The 18814-nt window shown below is 37.1% G+C and overlaps 1 protein-coding gene across 14 annotated transcripts in view; it reads left to right on the top strand.

Moving 5' to 3' along the window:
* RIMS1 (regulating synaptic membrane exocytosis 1) overlaps positions 1–18814 on the top strand; it is a 356720-nt gene that overhangs the window by 182444 nt on the left and 155462 nt on the right. For all 14 annotated transcript variants that reach the window (XM_064508655.1, XM_064508656.1, XM_064508658.1 and 11 more), the window contains exons 7-8: positions 15043–15110; positions 15844–15954. In XM_064508655.1, the coding sequence (XP_064364725.1) occupies positions 15043–15110; positions 15844–15954 (179 nt within the window). The remainder of the gene's footprint in view (positions 1–15042; positions 15111–15843; positions 15955–18814) is intronic.

The raw sequence follows: 18814 nt of genomic DNA on the forward strand, positions 1-18814 counted from the left end.
ATGTGGTCTTGATCCTTGAATTCCTGTTTCTGTATTATTAAATTAATGCTTGGCACCATTCGCTGGCCTTTTTCTTTCATCCAAAAGTAGTGTAAACATTTTGGTTTAGAGGAAAGATTCATTTTCACCCAGAGGTAAAAGTGAATTGTACATTTAATGGTTGGAACTAGACCTCTTAAAACTTGACAGCTGCTAGGGTTGGATATCTGTGTGAGATTGTCCAGTCTTTTGTTCTTTGGTAATGATCTTAGCAAGTTTTATAATTATAGAGCTGTCATACATGGATTAAGATTTAGAAGAGTTATTAGCAGGAAAATTATGAAGAAGCTAAGATATGATTGTCAAAGTCTGAGCATCAGATGCACAGTATAGTGGATGTCAGATACATCTTTTATATCATCTCATATTAACCTTGGAGGACATTGGCAGTAAAATATACTATCAGTGTTTTTCCCAAAGTGTCAGATGTGACTCTGGGGGACCCAGAAAGGCTTTGAGTGTGGCTGGGAAGCATGAAAGCCACCCTTAGGGCTGTACAGTGCACACTGCAGTTGGTGGCACTATCCTTTCTGCAAAGGGCCTTTTCTGACCTCAGGACACTGTTCGCTGCTCCTCTCTTCCCTTTATTTCCCCAAATACTAAGAATGCATATCCATCATCTAATGCTGACACTGTTAGACAGGACTACTTAGGAAGCAGACAGATCTGATGGCTAGAGATAGCGATAGGTAGAATTGGTGTCGCGAGGGCTGCCTGATGTGGGGGTGGAGGAGCACAGAGAGGTTATGCATATCTGGCACATAAGGGAATGTGAAGCAGTGAGTGCTTCAGCAACAGCACACGGCACAATTTGCCTTTCTAAATGAAATAATGAATATTTTGGAAAAGCAGATAATTCTTTTTTCTGACAAACACATGCACAATATGGGAATGACAGGAACATTTTAAAACCTCTTCTAAAAGTTGAGAAAATTTAGGGACAAAATATGTTTTATCTATTGAGTTGGGTCATGGCAAAATTCCTTTGCATGTTTAGTACTTGCTGTGAGGGGAGGAGAAGACTGAGAATCCAGGCAAAATATGTTCTTCTGAAAAGGAAGAAAAGTCCTTGATGCCAGCCTTTGTAGGACAGAACAAGCAGAAGTGCAGAAGGGCCAGTGGGCGAAAGGGTGCAGACACTGTGCCTAGTCTTTCTTTTGTTCCCTTTGCAAGAAGTGTTCTCCAGCTTTAGTAGAAAACCCAGCCTGTGTTCGCTAGTCAGTAGATGTCTAGGTCATCTTCTCCTTCTGCTGGAATATGTCAAAGCTGGACATCTTCCTCCTTCAAATGATCATCTTCCAACAAGGACATGTTCAGAGAAAAATGAGGATGCAGTCGGTTATGTTGTCTTCCTGCTATGCTACTGATGACACTGTAAGTCAGCAATGACCTGAGATGTCAGCCATGGCTTTTGCTGTTGACTGTTTGACAGGTGAGACAGTGTATGAAAGGAAATATTCAGTACCTTCTTTTTGATCATGTGACTAAGAATTACAAGGAAGCTACTTGATTTAAAATATGTATTTTTTTATTACTGATGGGTCTATATATTATTAAAGATGAAAGAATTGTAAACTCTTACTAGCTGAATCATTTCTTTTTTATCCATTATTTCTTTCTCTTTGGATGGAAATTTAAACAGGTTAGTTCATCATACATTTTTTTCTTATATTCTGCTTTCTCTCATTTTAGTTTCAGGTTCTTTTTTATTTCCGAAGTCCTCCAGTATCTAAATATACTGCAGAGAGACATATTTTCACAGTGGAAAACAAAACTGTTTCTGATAAATAGTTTTATTGTTCCAGGGTTTGGAAATGATTAAATTAAATTCTTCAGCAAATATGATTAGATGTAATTCTTTAATCATCTGACTTTCCCAAATCTAATGGTATACATACTGTGTTTTTCTCTTTTATTTAGAATATATGTTTCTTATACAAAGTGATATTTTCACGCACACATATATTATGTAAGAAAAGTGTTAAATCATCCCATAATTTGTAAGAAATAACAAATTAGTTTGTGGGCCATTATATTTTCAGTATACTAGAAGCAAATCTACTGCTTGAGAAGTTGTAACTTGTAACAAACACATTTGCTTTACATTATTGGTGTGTTTATGCAGTTTATTAAAACTTATTCAGCATAACACTGCTGCATACAGATAGTAACTGCAGCAGTGTTATTGATTGCTGAGGTACCTGAGCTTGTGCATACTATGAGCTTTCAAAAGCTAAGAAACTCCTTTTATATTCTATCCAGAGAGGAAGCAGCAATTTTTTTGTCTTCTTTCCTGAGGACTGTTAATTCTGGGTGCCTAAAATCATTAGCTGCTCCTAGAGACTGTAATTCCTTAGCATTGCAGTGAGCATGTATGAACCGATGCAGTAATTGATGCTTGCACTACACTGCAGAGATTTGTTTTGATGACAAGAGCTCTCGTAGCCCTGTTTGGTATCACCGGTGTAGAATATTTGACGCTGCAGAATAATTTGGCTTAGGATCAGGACGCAAGGACCTTAGGGAGTTTTTCTCTTATATCTTCTTCATACAGAAGTGGATTTTGGATTGCCTTACGGTTTTGCTACAGTTGCAAGCTGGAATTCAGCAACATACTAGATGCCAGTTGTGCTTTTTTAAACACTCTGTTGCTGATGCTGCTATGTTTGCTGGGTTTCTTCAGTTTCTGCTCCATACGTTGCATTCAGGGACAGGTAAACAAGTGGCTTTATGGTGTTGAGCTTTTAGATATATATTTAAAATTAACAGATTTATTTAACTGTACAGTTTGAGTGGGGATGTTGGGTCCTCTGAATGTAAAATATTAACTGAAACAAATGTTCAGCTTAAGCAGGGAATACGGAGCCATTTTACTTGTAAGTCTCTGTTTCAGTTATGTTGATATTTTGAAAGCTCATATGTCAGATATAATATGAAACATTAGTGGTGTTATGTGGTGTGAGTTTTCAAACACAAAGATATATTTTGAAAGCGTACGTCAAAATGTAAATGCAGTTCTTAAAAGTAATAACATTCTGATTGCCTTAAAAATATTTTACATGTTGTAGATAAAGAATTTAGAAATTTCCTTCAGGAAATTTCTAATTATTCAGGTAAATTATTTTTAACTGATTTGTTTGGGAGAAGATAATTGATATGTCCTGCATCCCCTAGATCCCCTGATTTGTGCTCTGGTTAGTAGATTTAATAGCCCTAACAAATTCAGAATGGATTATGCTTCTGTTACTTTTATTTTGCATATTATTTTTGAAAAAATATTACAGAAAACATACATAAAACAAGAATACATTTGTTTAGCATAATATACAGCTGTAGTTATAATAATAATATAATGATATAATAAATAACCATACCATTACAGTTATTTTGTATATTGCCTCTGCATCACCATGTGATGCATTGCACTTTCTGAACCAGTGAAGGACATCACTCCTCTCCTCAGGACAAAAAAACCCAAACCCCAAATTCGCAATAAGGCTGTCAGCTAAATCACTAAAGATTGTAGGGGGAAGTTAGAGGAAGGACTGACAATTGCAAAGTTCTTTGGGGATTATGCAGTGTGTCGAGAACAACAAAGAGCTTTAAAATCTTGTATCTACATGGTTGGTAATGCTGCTTGTAAAAGTCCATTCGAAAAGTAACTTTTTCACTGAAAGAATGAATCCTAAAGGTTGCTTGATGGCAAAAGTCATGGAAGAAGTTTTACCTTCTCTAAGATTTTAATTTTGTTAGTTAACACACTTGAAAAAATCTGTGTGTGAAATTCTTTTCTTATAGCAGAAGAGCAGAAGAGTGTACTGAGGGCAGAATCTGGAGAGATGCATTAGAAAATGGGGTTGAACGGCAATCAGAACAGAGGTGGAAGAAAACAGAGAGGTGGGAATATTAATAAAGAAAGATGGTGCTAAGGTTGAAGAGACAAGGAATTTAAAAGACAAGACTGGAGAAAGTCTTTGGTTAAGATCAAAGCCTTGCACTGATTCTCACACTTAGTAACTTGTGTGGAACCACATAAAGAAGGTGAAACCATGTTTCTTCTTCAGGGTGCTTACTGTGGTAGACAGCTCTAAACTGCCTTCCGAAGACCGCTTGCAAACTTGGATAAATATGTGAAGTAGGGTTGGGATTGAAAAGTGCAGAGCTGTGACACCCAGCACTGTGGAGATTCAAGTCTGTGCCGCAGGCATAGCATATAGCAGCACCAGGATGCGGCTGTTACATTGCAGACATCTCCAGCCTTTGGATCAGTGTGGATTAAGGAGAGCTAAAAGATGTCTTAAAACCACACTAGCCCAACATTCCCTGGTCCAGTCTTGGTCTCTGTTGAGAGTGTTTGACTTTATTGTGTAAAAGACTTTAGAATTAGGAAGGACTATTAGATCAGACCTTCTATATCTCACTGGCCATTAAATTTATCTCATTCATATCCTTCCTTCACAGCTACACTTCAGTTAAGCCAGATGTTCAGCTCTGAAAATTAAAATTTGTTCTGTAAGGAGAGAACCTGAGAGACCAAGCTGTCAGCAAGGTCACTGTCATGTTAGGGAGCTAGGTGGGTGCAAGGTGCCCAGAAGACAAACCATGATGTGGACTATAGCACACCCCCACTCCCCCGAAACAGCAACAGCAAAAAACCTCAAGGTCCCCACCAATGTGATCTGAGGAGGTATTTAGCAGGTGAGTGGGTAGGCAAGGCACTGAACCTGGCCTGTGGCCAACCCTGCTGGCTTCTCAAGTGCAAGGATAATGGTTTACAGACAGCTGCCAGACTTGCCTGTTGTCCTCTGCTATTGCTGCTGTGGTCTGGTAAATCCACCTGATCTTTTTCTGGGTAGCTACTCCTTAGTTGGTTGACTTCCTTTCCCTGTTTCTACACTTGTGTATTCTGGTCTAAGTATGGAGCTTTTTACTTGTCCACTCTGAACTGTATCCTCTTCTTTCCACTTCATTTTTCCAGTTTGTGAGGATAGATTTGAATTCCAGTCCTGCCCTCCTAAGACTAGCAGTTCCTTTCTCCCTGCTTGGGATGGGGTCACCTACAAATTTAATATGTATATTTTCTGTTTTTTTGTCTAGAATGTTAATGCCCGTGTTGACTATTACTATATTCAAGACAAATATTGAAGATCCCACTTAATACATCCTTTGGTTTTTATGATGACCTGTATGGTTTTTAAAATCGTTTTCCACCTTATAGTAGTTTTATTTAAACAGTTTCTCTGGTGTGACTCTAACATGGCATGCTTATGAAAAAAACCCTATTCAACTGAAGATTTATGGCATCTGCTGTTTTTTCCCTATCTACAATCTTCCTGCAGCAGTAGAAAATGAAATCAGGTTGATTTGTTACTGACAATTTGACTTTAGATGTGACTTCTTTTTTTAATGTCTTGTAGGTGCTTCTTTTTCTTCTTAGTACTTTTCCAGGAATTGATACTAAGCTGACTGGTCTATAATTTCTAGCCCCTCTTTCTCTCCCTCTCTTAAAACATTTAGGTATGGTGTTTGCCCTTCTTGAGTTTTGTAGAACTTCATCCATACTCCTCTAATTCTTAGAAATAATTGTTCCTGGCAATGGGATAGTTTCAGACATGTCTGTAAGTACTCCAGGGTGAAGTGAATTAGCCGAGTGTATAATTTATTTAGATAGTCTGACCCCATCTTTTCCTGCTTTGGCAGAAGATTTAATCTTTTTGCTACAGACGTTAATTTGTTGCTGAGATTTTAGTCAAGTTTCTTTTTATGAGAACTGTCATTTAAAATTAAAAAAGGCATAGAATCATAGCCTGCTTGGTATCATTTGCTGATAGAGCCAAACGGCTGTGGTTTAACTCTTCCATAGTCATCTTGCAGAATGATTTCTTGATCATCTTTGCATCCCTTGATGTTTGCATTTAGTTTGTATGTTGGCCTTTCTGATTTTGTCCTGCATGCTTAATGATACTCTATCATAATCATCATAAGTTATTTGCTTACAAATAACATTCCATGGTTTGTACATATAGAAAATGAAACACTCATGACTTGGTTAGCTAGTCACTTACTGTACTTATTCCTCTCTATCGGGCTGGTTATGCTGCTGACCATAGCGTTGTTTTTTTGAAGAACTTCTGTAATTTCCGGAGTTCTTTTGCCATCATATCTGCTTCATTATTTTCTCTGAGGTTTTTTTTTTTTTTAAGTCTAAAGATTTTTTGTTTCTAATTCTGTGCTCATCCTCCTTCCCTATTTAAGGATCATAAAGCTTATTCACTTTCATACTCTTAACTATTTCCCCTCCATTGGTTGGAAGAAAAGCTCATAAAGTTCTTTTCTAATTGCTTTCTTAGTGTCTGTGACCACTCACTATGCATTCCAAGACTTTAGTCCTGCAGTATTCCCATCCAAACAGGAGAAAGGAGTATGTTTAAAATCTCTCATTACCGTCAAAAGCAGTGCTGTGGAGGAGTCTGCCAAATGCTCGCCAAAAACCTCACCAAGCACATCTTCATCATTTGGTGCTCTGGAGTAGATCCCATGATAATAATGTGGAAGCGTATTTCTCTTTAATCACCAATCCTGAAGCTCAGGACAAGCAAGGCTTCTTTTTTTCTCCTCAGACTTTCTCTTTTGTAATAATATTTGAGATTAATTATCTCCCCAAGTTTTTATGATGAGTAAATCATAACTTTGATTATTAAATGTAATTTTCTTGTTTATTTCTCAAGTGACTTATTTGTGCGTGTGTGTGTGTGTGTGTGTGTGCGTGTGTGTGTGTGAGACGATCAACAGAACGGCTCACTGTCTTTCTCCTTCCGCCTTCCTGTGGTCCACTGTGGTCCCAGTTGCATTGCTCCAGTCAGCCTGTTTATAAACACTGTTTTTTTACCTCCTCTGTCTTTCCCTGTTCCCCATACCAGAAGAAAATGAAATAAGAAGAAATAAGACTCTCTGGGCCTGGCCCATTTTAGTTGCCTCTCCTTCTCTGCAGCAGGGGCTTCCAGGGCTCTGGCACCCCTCTGGGATCTCATCCCTGGGACTTGCAAGGCCTGGGCTGAGTTACAGCTTTTCTCGTGCGTGTCTCCCTGTTAAAATTCCGACCTACTGGCAATGTATATAAAGCACCTTGGAGTTTGAGGGGAATTTATTTTCTGTTTGGGTATTGAATTATAATTTGTTCATGAATTAGTCTTTAACAATATTCAGATAGAAAATTTTCAATTGAATCTTTTTTAAGTTGTCAGGGAAAAAATATCAAAAGAGGCCTAACTGAAAATATTACCTTCTTTCACAGATATAACTTGCTATTCATTTTATAAATTTCATTATGTGCTGTACAAAAATAGGCTCAAGAGATCATGTCAAAGCTAAAATAGGGTTAATAATACTGAACAGGAACTCAGATAATACATTTTAAACAAGTTAGTGTCAGTATTGAATTGGAATTAAATAAAGTTAGTAAATCAATCAAATTAATTCAAGTAAGTTCTAAGTCTCAAAAAGAAGATCTACATCCATCCATCTACAGGATTAGCTCCAGCTCTACAGCGTAATCACAGTCAGTAAAATCAGGACTTGGAGCTAGTTCCGAGAGAACAGATTTTTAAATCTTCAGATAATACAGGATCAGAAATCAATTAAAATGTTTGCCTGTAGATTGGAAGTTCTTGGTAGTACTGAACAGCTTTTCTGTCATTTTCTGTCATCCTCAACAAAATGTTTCAAATAAAACTCTTAAAGGAACTTTTTGAATTAATGAAAGTTCGTGTGTCTTGCTTAGTATTGTACATTTTTAAATCCCTCTAAATTCTTTAGCACTCAAAATACACTTTCTGAATATCTTACAGAACCTGGTTTGGAGAGCCATCCCTTTATGGGCTTTATGGATCATCTATACATGCGCTCACATGCATACAACAAGACTTAACATTCTAAGAATCGTATCTTAGACCATCTCTGAGATAGAAGTAAACCTTTAGCTGGAAAGGGTTGATGAACTCTTCAGATCTTAAAACATATGAGTGAAGAAACTAAATACGGTCACCCTAAATAATAAGCCCTTGGTTCAGGGCTTCTTAAAAGACTACTTAGAGATTCAGGAAACTTAGAGTAGCTTCTTTGTGATGTGTCTTGACTTTCTCTAGCGTGGCCAGATGAAAAGTTGTAGAAGCCTTCACAAATCCTCAGGTTGTTAGGTGACTGGGTAGGCAGTGATTTTTGGCTTTAAATTTCAATTCATGAAGTTTGTAATCTGGACTGTATAATACCTTCTAACAACACTTTGAGATAATTCAGGTAGGAAGTCTACCTCTGAAGCATAAAATTTAGTCCAGCTGTTTTTGTGTTGGGCAGTCTTTTGCTATTACAACTTTAGGGAAACCTGCTTAATAATGAAGAAAATGCAGTATTTCCTAATGCAGGGATTTGTGCATAAACTGTACTCCTAATACAAAAAAATCATGCTACACAAATAATAAAAAATGAATACTTTTGATAAATAAATATCTGGATAAGAAACTCATGTTACTTTTTTTTAGCCAGTCCACAGGAAATTTACATTATACCCAGATAAAAAGAATGCATTGAAGAAATCTTTAATAATCAGCCACTCACATATTATTCCTTAATAAAATTAAAAATAATTGTGAGCATGCATAGAACTCACCATTCTTATAAAAAAAACCTTTGGAATAGTAACTGAATGAGAAGTCAAATGGATTTTCCTTTTCACTTGACTAAGTTTAGTATTTGTGTCCTTAAAAAAAGAGTATTTCATTAGTTCACTGCTTTCTTGTCTAATTATTTCTTGATTTCTGTTGTGCAAATATCAGTTAGCATTCCAACCTGCACTGTGTTTGCAAGTGTAAGTACCACTTTAAAAAAGATTTTTATGCTAAGAGGCTTGTTTCAAAATAAAATGATTTTTTTGTGAAAGAGAATGTAAAATGTCTTATCTTCTAAACACAGGAGTAAGGAATGAACATTTATTTTCGGATATGTTGAATAAGTCCCGATTATCAGTTATCTAGATCTGAAAACATATTGTTTGGTAAAGCTACAGGTAGTAATAGATCCATTTCCAGTCACTTTTAATTATTCAGAAATGTAATTAAGATATAGAAAAGCAATTTTGTACCTTATCATTATACTGCAATGCCTAAATATCAAATTGATAGGATGACCTGGCGGTCACTTACAGGAATTATTGGGTTTTATTTGAACTTTGGAGCCTTACAGTATGTTAGCATTCAGTGGTTAGGACCTGTGTCAGCAGGGAGCTCACAGGGAGCTCACATCCTTGACAATTATGTATTTTCTGTACAAAATAAAATAAAATAAAAAACTTCATACTCAAGTGGGAAATTCTTCCCACATACTGCATGAGCTCGTCTGTCCTTGACCTGCACAAATAATAAAACACAGACCTCATTCTGCAAGGATTTAAATTCTTAGTTGTAGACATGTTGAGTCAGTTGGTTTGAAATCAAGGGGAAAATTAACATGTTGTGAAGCTTTCTGGATAAATAGGCAATAGGTAGCTTTTTGAATTCTCTGTTTGCCACTTAGATGTGAGGGTTTTGTGTGAAGGCAGGGTATTTTGTGTGTTTTCTCCTTTTGTGGTTAGCCAGAACCTTGACTATAATAATTTAAACATATATTGTTTATCCAGTTAATTATTTTTGAAGTGATAAAAAGACCTTTATCTTCTTTATTTTCTCTTCTTTTTCTTGGGCATACAAGTGCTGTCTTGGCTCACTGTTAATGTCTTAACGATATGATTTATCACATGCGTTATAGCAGCCAAATGTTTTTGATGGCTGTAACAGTATACTGAAGACATTTTCCAGCTTTTCTATTTGTAGGGTGGTCTTGTTGTAACTTTCTGTGGGTTGATAGATGGCTTCTGTTGATTTTGCTTTGGGAAAATTCAACAGCATTCATAAAATACTGATCCCATCCCATGAGATCTGAGGAAGACATAACAGAGGACTATTCCAGGTTTTCGATACACTTTATTGTCTGTGTAGTGTATGCTGTCCTTGAGCCTTTAAATTAATGAAGTTAAATGCATATATGTCTGCTGTTTATGCTAGTAGAAAGATCTAGTCTGTCTAATTTAGGAAGGCGGTTTGCACTTTAATTTTAGGTGAAGCCTCTGAAAATAATAGCCTAAGTTTCCTGGGTACACGGTAGAACTGTTGCATTAATTAGCAGCTAAATCTTAGGCTGCAGCGAAGAGCCTAACGCAGGCAGACTGGATCTTACTGACGGGCTCTGTCTTCCTCTTGTCTTGAAGAGCTGCTGCAGACCTGGTGCGTCTGGGTTTGAGCAAAACACCGGAACAGTATTCCTTGCCAAATATCACTGGCCTTTGAATACAGCCTAGGTTTGGGGAAACATTTTGGGGCATTTAATCTCCAGTATTCAAGATTCTTTGGAAAGCAGAGTGAGTAATCATACAGGAAAACAATATTTCTCGTATTCTGTGCACATTTAAGCAAAGAAAAGCTTCAGCTTTGCAGCAGAGACAAGGCTGTCATTTCTAGCACTTAGCAGCTTTGCAGGATTTCACAAAAAATCGCAGCATTAGCTTGTGGTATGGGTAGTACTGTTGAATATGAAGCATTTTAGAGAGAGCACTGTTTCAGTGTTGCAAATTTTCTTTCCCTCTCTTTCGAAGGCATGTATGTTACTGATGAAAAATCAACAGAAATATATTGGAGTTATTATTCCCCATCTTGAAATTAGATTGAAGACCACCAAACACTTCTCAAGAAATATCAACACGTTTGTCTCTTGTAAAGTAGATGTATGATTGTATCAGTTTATGTCCCAGTGTACAGTAATGGAGCAGCAGTATGATGTGATAATAGGAAAAGTATTTCATTGCTGACAGGATACAACATTTTGAATTATTCCATCGGGAAACAGGGTTTTGTGAGTGTATACTTATTTCACTGTTAATCCTAAGTAAAGCATGAATTATAGCTACAAATGTTTTTTAATCATATACATAGTGTTGAGGCACATCTATTTATGTAAATATATCAATAATGTACAGCAGTAACGGTACAATGTTTCTATATCTTATGTTCATAGGAGCCTATTGTATTTAATTATTTCATGTTTGTAAATTTAAGGCATTATTTAAGATGAGTTTAAAAGCAGTCCAAGCCTATCAATTGATAATGTAATCATTAGAAAAGAGGATTTCTTTCTGTTCTGTCTTAAATTTGCTTTTATTTTATTAATTATTTTTAGTGATTTTTACCAGGGAGAGAGCACTCTGTATATTTTGGGTTTTTGTTTGTTTGTTTTTGAGAAAATATGAAATTCTAAAATGGTGCTCTTAGGTTTTTGCACCTCTTGTAATACTAGTTTAGTGAAATTACATGTAGTTAAACAAACATGTTCGGTTCTGGGATATTGCAGTGCAAGAATGGCATAAATAGATATTAGGGAGAGAAGTAACAGGGACATAGAATGATGAAGGATAAATGTTTTTTAAAACTGTAGTTGTAGCAAAGTGCTTAACTGCAGATATCAAGATAATAGTTTAAGTGTTATTAGCACTTTAAAAAATGTGGTTGTGTGCAGCGTATTTGTGGATTTTGCCCATTATGTTTTAATTTGTATGTTCTGTTTTATATTAGTAGATGAGGTAGGTTACCTGACACTTGCCATTGTAAAAGTCTTTTTGTTGTTGTAGACTGAGCCAAAAGTTTCCATGCCACTGATCTAATACTGAATTTTAATGGAAAGTTTAAAATTCAGTTATTTTTCAGGATTTTTTTTTCTTTTCTCTCTCCAGTCCCTTTGCGGTAGCTGCCCTCATTATCTGGAGCAGAATCTTTAATTTTGGCGGGCTGTTGGCCTGGTACAAGGGCATTTTTGCATCTCTTAAAATATTCTCCAAAATATAGACCAGCTGCTTTCAGCTGAGAGTTTTGATTTGTTACATTTATAGATTCCAACTATTTCATCTGTGCTTGTTCTCAGGCCAGCGGAGTTTGCAGTGCAATTCCTGCTCTGAGCTTCTGGGAGCAGAGAGCAAAATGACCGTGTCAGTGGCCAGACAGGGTGCAGGCAACAGGCTTAAAATTTATGGAAGCGTACAGCAGATAGTAGGGGCAGAAGAAACTAAAGATTTATGTTTGGGGAAGAAGGGCTGTCGAGGACATAGTTTAGCATAAAGAGGGATGAGGGGAAGGAGGGATTAAAATATGCAGTTTACAGCCAGGAGCAGAAGGAGACAGAAAATGGGCAACAAATGGACAGGGAAGAAAGGGAGCAGAGGGTAGGCAGATGGAGAAGAGGGAAGATTAGTAGGTAGTGGCAAGGACAGAAGACATGTAAGGGGATCTTGCTACAGCAAGAATTTTTTGGGTCAGGATGCTAGATGCATGATTCGGGTGATCAAGGATATGCAAAAAACAGGAGGAAGGGCCATAAGGAAGCGTGGGCATGGAAGGAGAAGCTGGGGAAGGAAGAAGGGAACAGGGAGCAATGGGGAGAGGAGCAGAAATGGTTTTGATCACTAGAGCGCACAGCTCTGCGTGCTGGAGATGACTCCGATGCTGCCCGAGCATTGCTCTATTGCCTAGCAAACAGCTGTGAAACACAGAGGCAAAGCGTCTTTTGTTTCCCATATGGTAGGGCTCTGCCGCTAGAAGAGAACGGCTTTTTTCTGGGCCATTGAGTCCATTACTGAAAATTGGAGAGGGCTGTGCTGCAGCCAACTTACTGCTGACACTTGTGATGGGCAGTCTGCTTCCATGGATTTGTTGTTGTTGCAATTTTGAAGGCTTGAAAGGTGCAAGGAACTAGACTGAAAGCAAAACTGAAAGATGTTTAATATGAAGTTAAGCCCTCAGAATTTCAGAACTACAGTAGCCAGGACAACCCCAAACTGCCTTATGTGGTTATGCACATGATAATAATAAGCTGTTTAAAAATAGCTTATGCATATGATCATGTATATAATAAGTTATTAAAGATTTTGTTAATTATAAAGGGTGATACAACTTGTATTTGATAATCAGCATCTAAATATTTGTGGAAAAACAACATCATAAAAATGGTAGAGACTTTTGTCTTGATTTGTGTTTTTTTCTTGCTAAAAGCCTGCTTTGTTTGGACTTCTGTTGGCTGTCTGCGCACTAGTAAGAGTCATGATGTAACTATAGTTACAGAGATATATTTGCTCAAATAAAATAGTGAAGTTCTATTGCCTACAGTGTATATAAAAAATACAATATGTTTTCCCAAGACAGAACATATCCAGGGTGAAAGGCTGGGGTATCTGAAATAAGTCACTGATTTTAATGAAAGTAGCATTTTTACCCGGTAGCTTTTAAGCGATCAGCAAAGAGTTTCTAGGAACGTCGTTAGAAAAGAAGAGTTGTTCCATAATGAAACCTAAACTCTGGGACATAATTTAAAGGCTTTAAAGAAAATATTCACTTGTGACTTCAAAAAGCAGACTTGTTAAACTGTCCTAACATTTCAAATGACCAAGATTCCCTACCAAAGGGAGGGTGAAAAAATACCAAAAGGGTGTGGGTATGGGTATAGACCTCAGTAGTGAGAGGTGGCTGTATTTCCTCTCAGGTGAAAGTTTTGATTTTGATTTGGTTCTTTTTTTTTTTTTTTTTTTTTTTTTTTTTTTTTTTTTTTTTTAAGATATAGTAAGCTAAATAGCAGAAGAGTCTACTATTTCTTTTCTCACATAAAAAATTTCACAAATATCACTTGGATTACTTAAGATCACGCTTTTGTATACTGCTGTTATTTCAAGAGAGCCTTATGAAGAGTTGTCCTCGTCGTTCCCAACTATTGCATTGCACTCATATACTGTAGTAATGCGCAAAGGAATAAAAAATTCCAAGGTTCAGAGTTCACAGGTATGTTCTATTTAAAATAGCACCAGGACAGAGATGCTTAGGACTTGTTCATGTGATATCAAGCTCACATTTACCCTCCTCTTGGATCTTTTCTCATCTGGGTCATTCTCCTAAGTCCTTCCATCTGCACCCTTCCCTTCCCTGAATAAAACTGCAGCCCATATAGCACTGCCTAATTCTTCCTTCTCCAATTTTTTCCTCTTCCCTTTTTTTCTTAGAGTGCACAATTATATCACTCCTCTACAGCACTCCTGCTAGAGAACAACCAGGAAAGCTGGCCATTTTTTGGTATCAAGTCACCCTCCCACAGCTGTAATATGTTAAATGACACAGCTGTAAAGCGAAGCTAGACTGAGTTTTCTGCAGCCTGCCCTCAGTTTCTGCACTCCCAGTGGTGTCCTAGCCTCTGCTCTTGGCCCCAGCCACCCAGGGCTTCCAGACGTCTTCATTTGTGGTTTTATTCTCAATGTACATACTGTAGAAGTTTGTCCTGAGCAAAATGAAAGATTACAGCCTTGTATTTGCTGTTTGTACTGTTGCTCTTTTTATGTGGCTGTTTAACCCTGTAATCTGTATTCTGTTATTATTTATCAACTTCTGTCTTTCCCTGCCTGCACAGTTCCCATTGGCACAGCATTAATCAGCTCCTTCGTAGTTACTTGAGGGTGGTTTACTGGTCTGTCCTTAACTATAGCTAAGTGCTTATTCTGTGAAGTATTCTCTCTAATGTTATTATTAGCTGTAGCACTGTGTGTTTAGTATGGAGATGGGGGAGGAGGAAGAGTGTGAATGCTATCTGTTGGGATCCATCCTTGGAAGATGACTGGGCAAACTGAAGAGCAGCTGGAGTGCCCAGCTGATTCGGCTGTGTGATTCATGAAGAACCAGAGGTCCCTGTGTTATTATATATTTTTATTTTTATATTTTTAGTCTATACTTTTCAAGTTGATAGGTGTAAGTTAATCTGATTCATAGTGCAAGTGTTGTATTTGCTTGATTTAACTATTGTACATTAAAAGTAATGCATACGGAACTAATCATTCATACACCTTTCTCTGTTTGAGAGATTATACATTTCTTTCCGTTCATATTCTTCTAGGTGACTTGGATTATTACTGGCTGGATCCTGCCACATGGCACAGCAGGGAGACATCCCCTATTAGTTCGGTAAGAACTATGGAAAAATAGGTTCATATGTATGAATTAAAATGTTTGCTGATTATTTCAGTTCAGCTTTGATATTTTGTTATTAGAACTTTATTGTATTCATAATATATGAAAACTTGGCTTAAAGATCGTGGAACTCAAAATCAGAAAGAGATTTTCATCAAAATCTATACTAGAAAAATTACCTGAGTTTTAATATAAAATGAATTCTTATGTGTACGTGCTACTACATTTCATCAAGTCAGTTACACACCACAAAGGAAGCCGTGTGAGTCTGAGCTGAGTGTGATTAGTGAATTTTTCTGTTGACTTTGAATGGAAAAAGATATTGACTTTTATTATATATGGCAGAGCTGAATAGCATATATATTATTTTAAAGGACAGGATTTATAAAAGCACTTTTCAAGATTATAGAATTAAATGTAAACATTTAATTTTTTTACCTAAGGTATGTTTTAAATGTTTGATTGTATTAACCTTTGAACTGCTCTATAATTTTACCTGCAGCCTTAGTGTTGAGATGTTTTCGTAGTGAGCATGCTAATTACGTATTTACTGAAGCCAGAGCCCAACAACTATAACAATAGAAAACTCAGATGCATCATACATCCGAAGGGTGTTTATGTTCACCATGACATGATGATTTTAGCAAATTGTATTTGTATGTAAATGTACATATGAAGACAGGAAAATGATTACTTTTTTTATTTCCACTACTTGTTTTTTTAACAGCATCCAGTAACGTGGCAACCTTCTAAGGAGGGAGATCGCTTAATTGGACGTGTTATTCTTAACAAAAGAACAACCATGCCAAAAGAATCAGGTGCATTACTGGGGCTAAAAGTAAGTATTAAAGAGGTTATGTGGTTAAAGAATGAAATTACCACTGACCTGATATGTAGAAGCCTAACACTAAATCAGAGGCCTTTCCAATTATACTGCCATTTGGCAAAAATATATTCCACATGCTATTTGCACATGCTGTATTTCCTCAAAATATGAGGTAATCCTCAATATTGACAGATCCCTTAGGATGTGAATAGAGAGTGGGAGGTAGTGACCGCTCATCTCCATTTTCTCATCTGTTCTGACACACAATCCTAATTCTCTAGACCTTCTCATTCCTCCCTCCCCCCGCATTCTTACATCTCTCTAATACTGTATTCCTTTATTTCCAAGCTTGTTTGCATTGCATCTTTGCTTCTACATTTGTAGTCAAAAAATACATGTTCAGGTTTTAAATGAGTTCGTGCAGCTGCTTCAGGGTAGCTGCTGCTTTGCCCAAGGATAAGGTACTACCCATCTTGGTTATATGTGTGACAGCAGCCCCTGTGCCTGTACCACAGCTCGCTGATCCAGCCTTGTGCCTGAGGAGGCAGCAGCACCTAAAGTTTGACTGCAAATGCAGTATGGTGTTTGAATCTCAGCAGGAGATATTACAGGGTGTTTTCCTTAAAATATGGGACAGGAAAAGCCTTTACCCCATGTTCGGGTAACGACAGTATTTATTTCCTACATATATAGTGTTATAAGCACTTGAAAAATTAAACTAGGGCCAATCACAGCTCCACTGTAGCCCACTAGAGCTTAATACAGACCACTAGAGCTTGAGCTTGAGCCAAAGAAACAAGCATTAGTAATTGGAAGCTGTAACAACTCATATGCTTGATGGACTGGACACAGGGGGACACAATATACACTCATGACTTCATTTTATGTAAATATACATTCTCTATTTTTCTGTTAAATCCCTGGAATTCAAGTTCCAGATATTGCATGCAGAAAAAGTAGGTATAAACCTGGGTAAACATAACATGAAATTCATGCTACTGACTTGCCAAGTACTGAGAACCTCTTAAGGTTTGCAGGCAGTATTTGCCTCTCAAGTGTTAGCTATAAATATATCTTTAAACTCAAATAAAGCAAGATGCAGAAATTTTACAGTTAGCTGAGGAAATTTAAAATATTTTGTTTTTAGTAAACTTTGAAAGTTATACAGATAAATTACTGATGTAAATATATTTCATCCTTTTGTGCCTGTCTTCCACTCATCCATGGCAAAGGAGGTGAACCATTTTGATTATAAAGTATATGTTTATTCAGCTATCTGTTTTCAGGGCATATACTGTAAATCTTAATGTGTTAATGGGGTTCTGCCTTTTCTAGCTTTACTGCTTTCATTTCAGTCAAGTAACTGTCATCTCTCATTCCACATTCATGAATGTCATCCATATGGAAATGTTTAGAAGATCAGTGTTTAAAATCTACCCAGCCACTCAGAAACAGAAATCATGTACAATGAGACTCAATATTTAAGCTAAGATTTGCAAAATTCCTTTTAAAAGATAGCTGAGATTGTATTAAATCCACAATTTTTTTCAGGAAAACTAGTTCCAGTTAATTGAGTGACCCCAAATTAAGACATTATAAGTGACATTCAGCCCACTGCATTTAAATGCCTGAATTAGGCATTGCCTACTGGACTTTTAGGTGCTTGTCCCTAAATTGTTTGTAAGCTTAAAAGAGAGAGAGGGGTGCTTCTGAAGCATGGTGAGGGCTCCAGTGTACCAGTTCAGGAATTTCCATTTTTCCAGGTGTATTTCCAAATGTATGGAACTCGAAAGATGATTTAGAGAGCTTAGTTTAGGTGTCTTCCTCTGCCCACTGAGAAGGCAAGGAATCAGTTGAAGATAAGAAACATTCCCATCCACTTAGGAATGAGTCCACTTCAAGGGGCAATGGCACCAAACTCAACCACTTCTTACATATAGTAGTCTAGTAGTTAAAGCATTCACATGAAGCAGAAGATGTGGCTTGTTGACTCTGCTCAGCATGGTGGGAATTAAGCCAGGAAGGAGCTCTATGAGCTTGGTTAAAGCATATCCTGGGTGAGAGCACACTCCATTTATCCTCGTCAAGGTGAGATAGTATGGAGCAGGGCATAGACAATGAGTACAGCTTCACTCTATTAAAAATTCAGGTTAGTAGTTTGTAGCACAAGGCTGATTTTGCTGACTCCAAACATTTTTTAATATGTGAGAAAAAGATCTCTCCCTAATATAGGAAAATTAAATTGGAGAGGCTCTCCTATTTGGTTTTTGAGTCTCATTTTTGTGTGGTATGTATGATTCTGTGGGTAAACTCACTGTTAAGTTTAGCACAGTATCTTGTGACAACCTTATTGGTAGGTAGGCTTCTGCATCCTCTTGAATATGTGTCTGTATTAAAACTCCCAGTAGTTACCAGGATGCAAACATGAAGAAAGAATACCTAATAAACCACTGCTCCACTGGAGCATTTTATTATAAAACTCTACCCAGGATATTCCTGATAAAACAACTGACAGAAAAATTAAGATAGCTGGAGAGAATAGCATGTCAACAAGGCTACATTTTTGATTTTATATTTTATCGATATAATCTGCTGAGGGCACTTTTTTTTTTTCAATTTTCTCTATCTGCATATCATGTGGTTTTACTCGAAGAACACTCTCCTCAGTTCTATTTAATAGAAGCCAGAAATCGCTGTTTTATCTTGTCAGGTGTTTGGATGAGAGGGCCTGCTTTTAGTTAGTGGTGATGTTCTTGTGTATTAATGGCGTGTGTTCCTTAGCAGTGTATTTGCTAAATTTTTAATTGGTGTACCTGTTGCATTTTGGGGATTTGCGTACCTGTAGTTTGATATGCACTTGCCATTTACACTT

Source organism: Dromaius novaehollandiae, chromosome 3 (genome assembly GCF_036370855.1).
Source record: "Dromaius novaehollandiae isolate bDroNov1 chromosome 3, bDroNov1.hap1, whole genome shotgun sequence".
NCBI lineage: Eukaryota > Metazoa > Chordata > Aves > Casuariiformes > Dromaiidae > Dromaius > Dromaius novaehollandiae.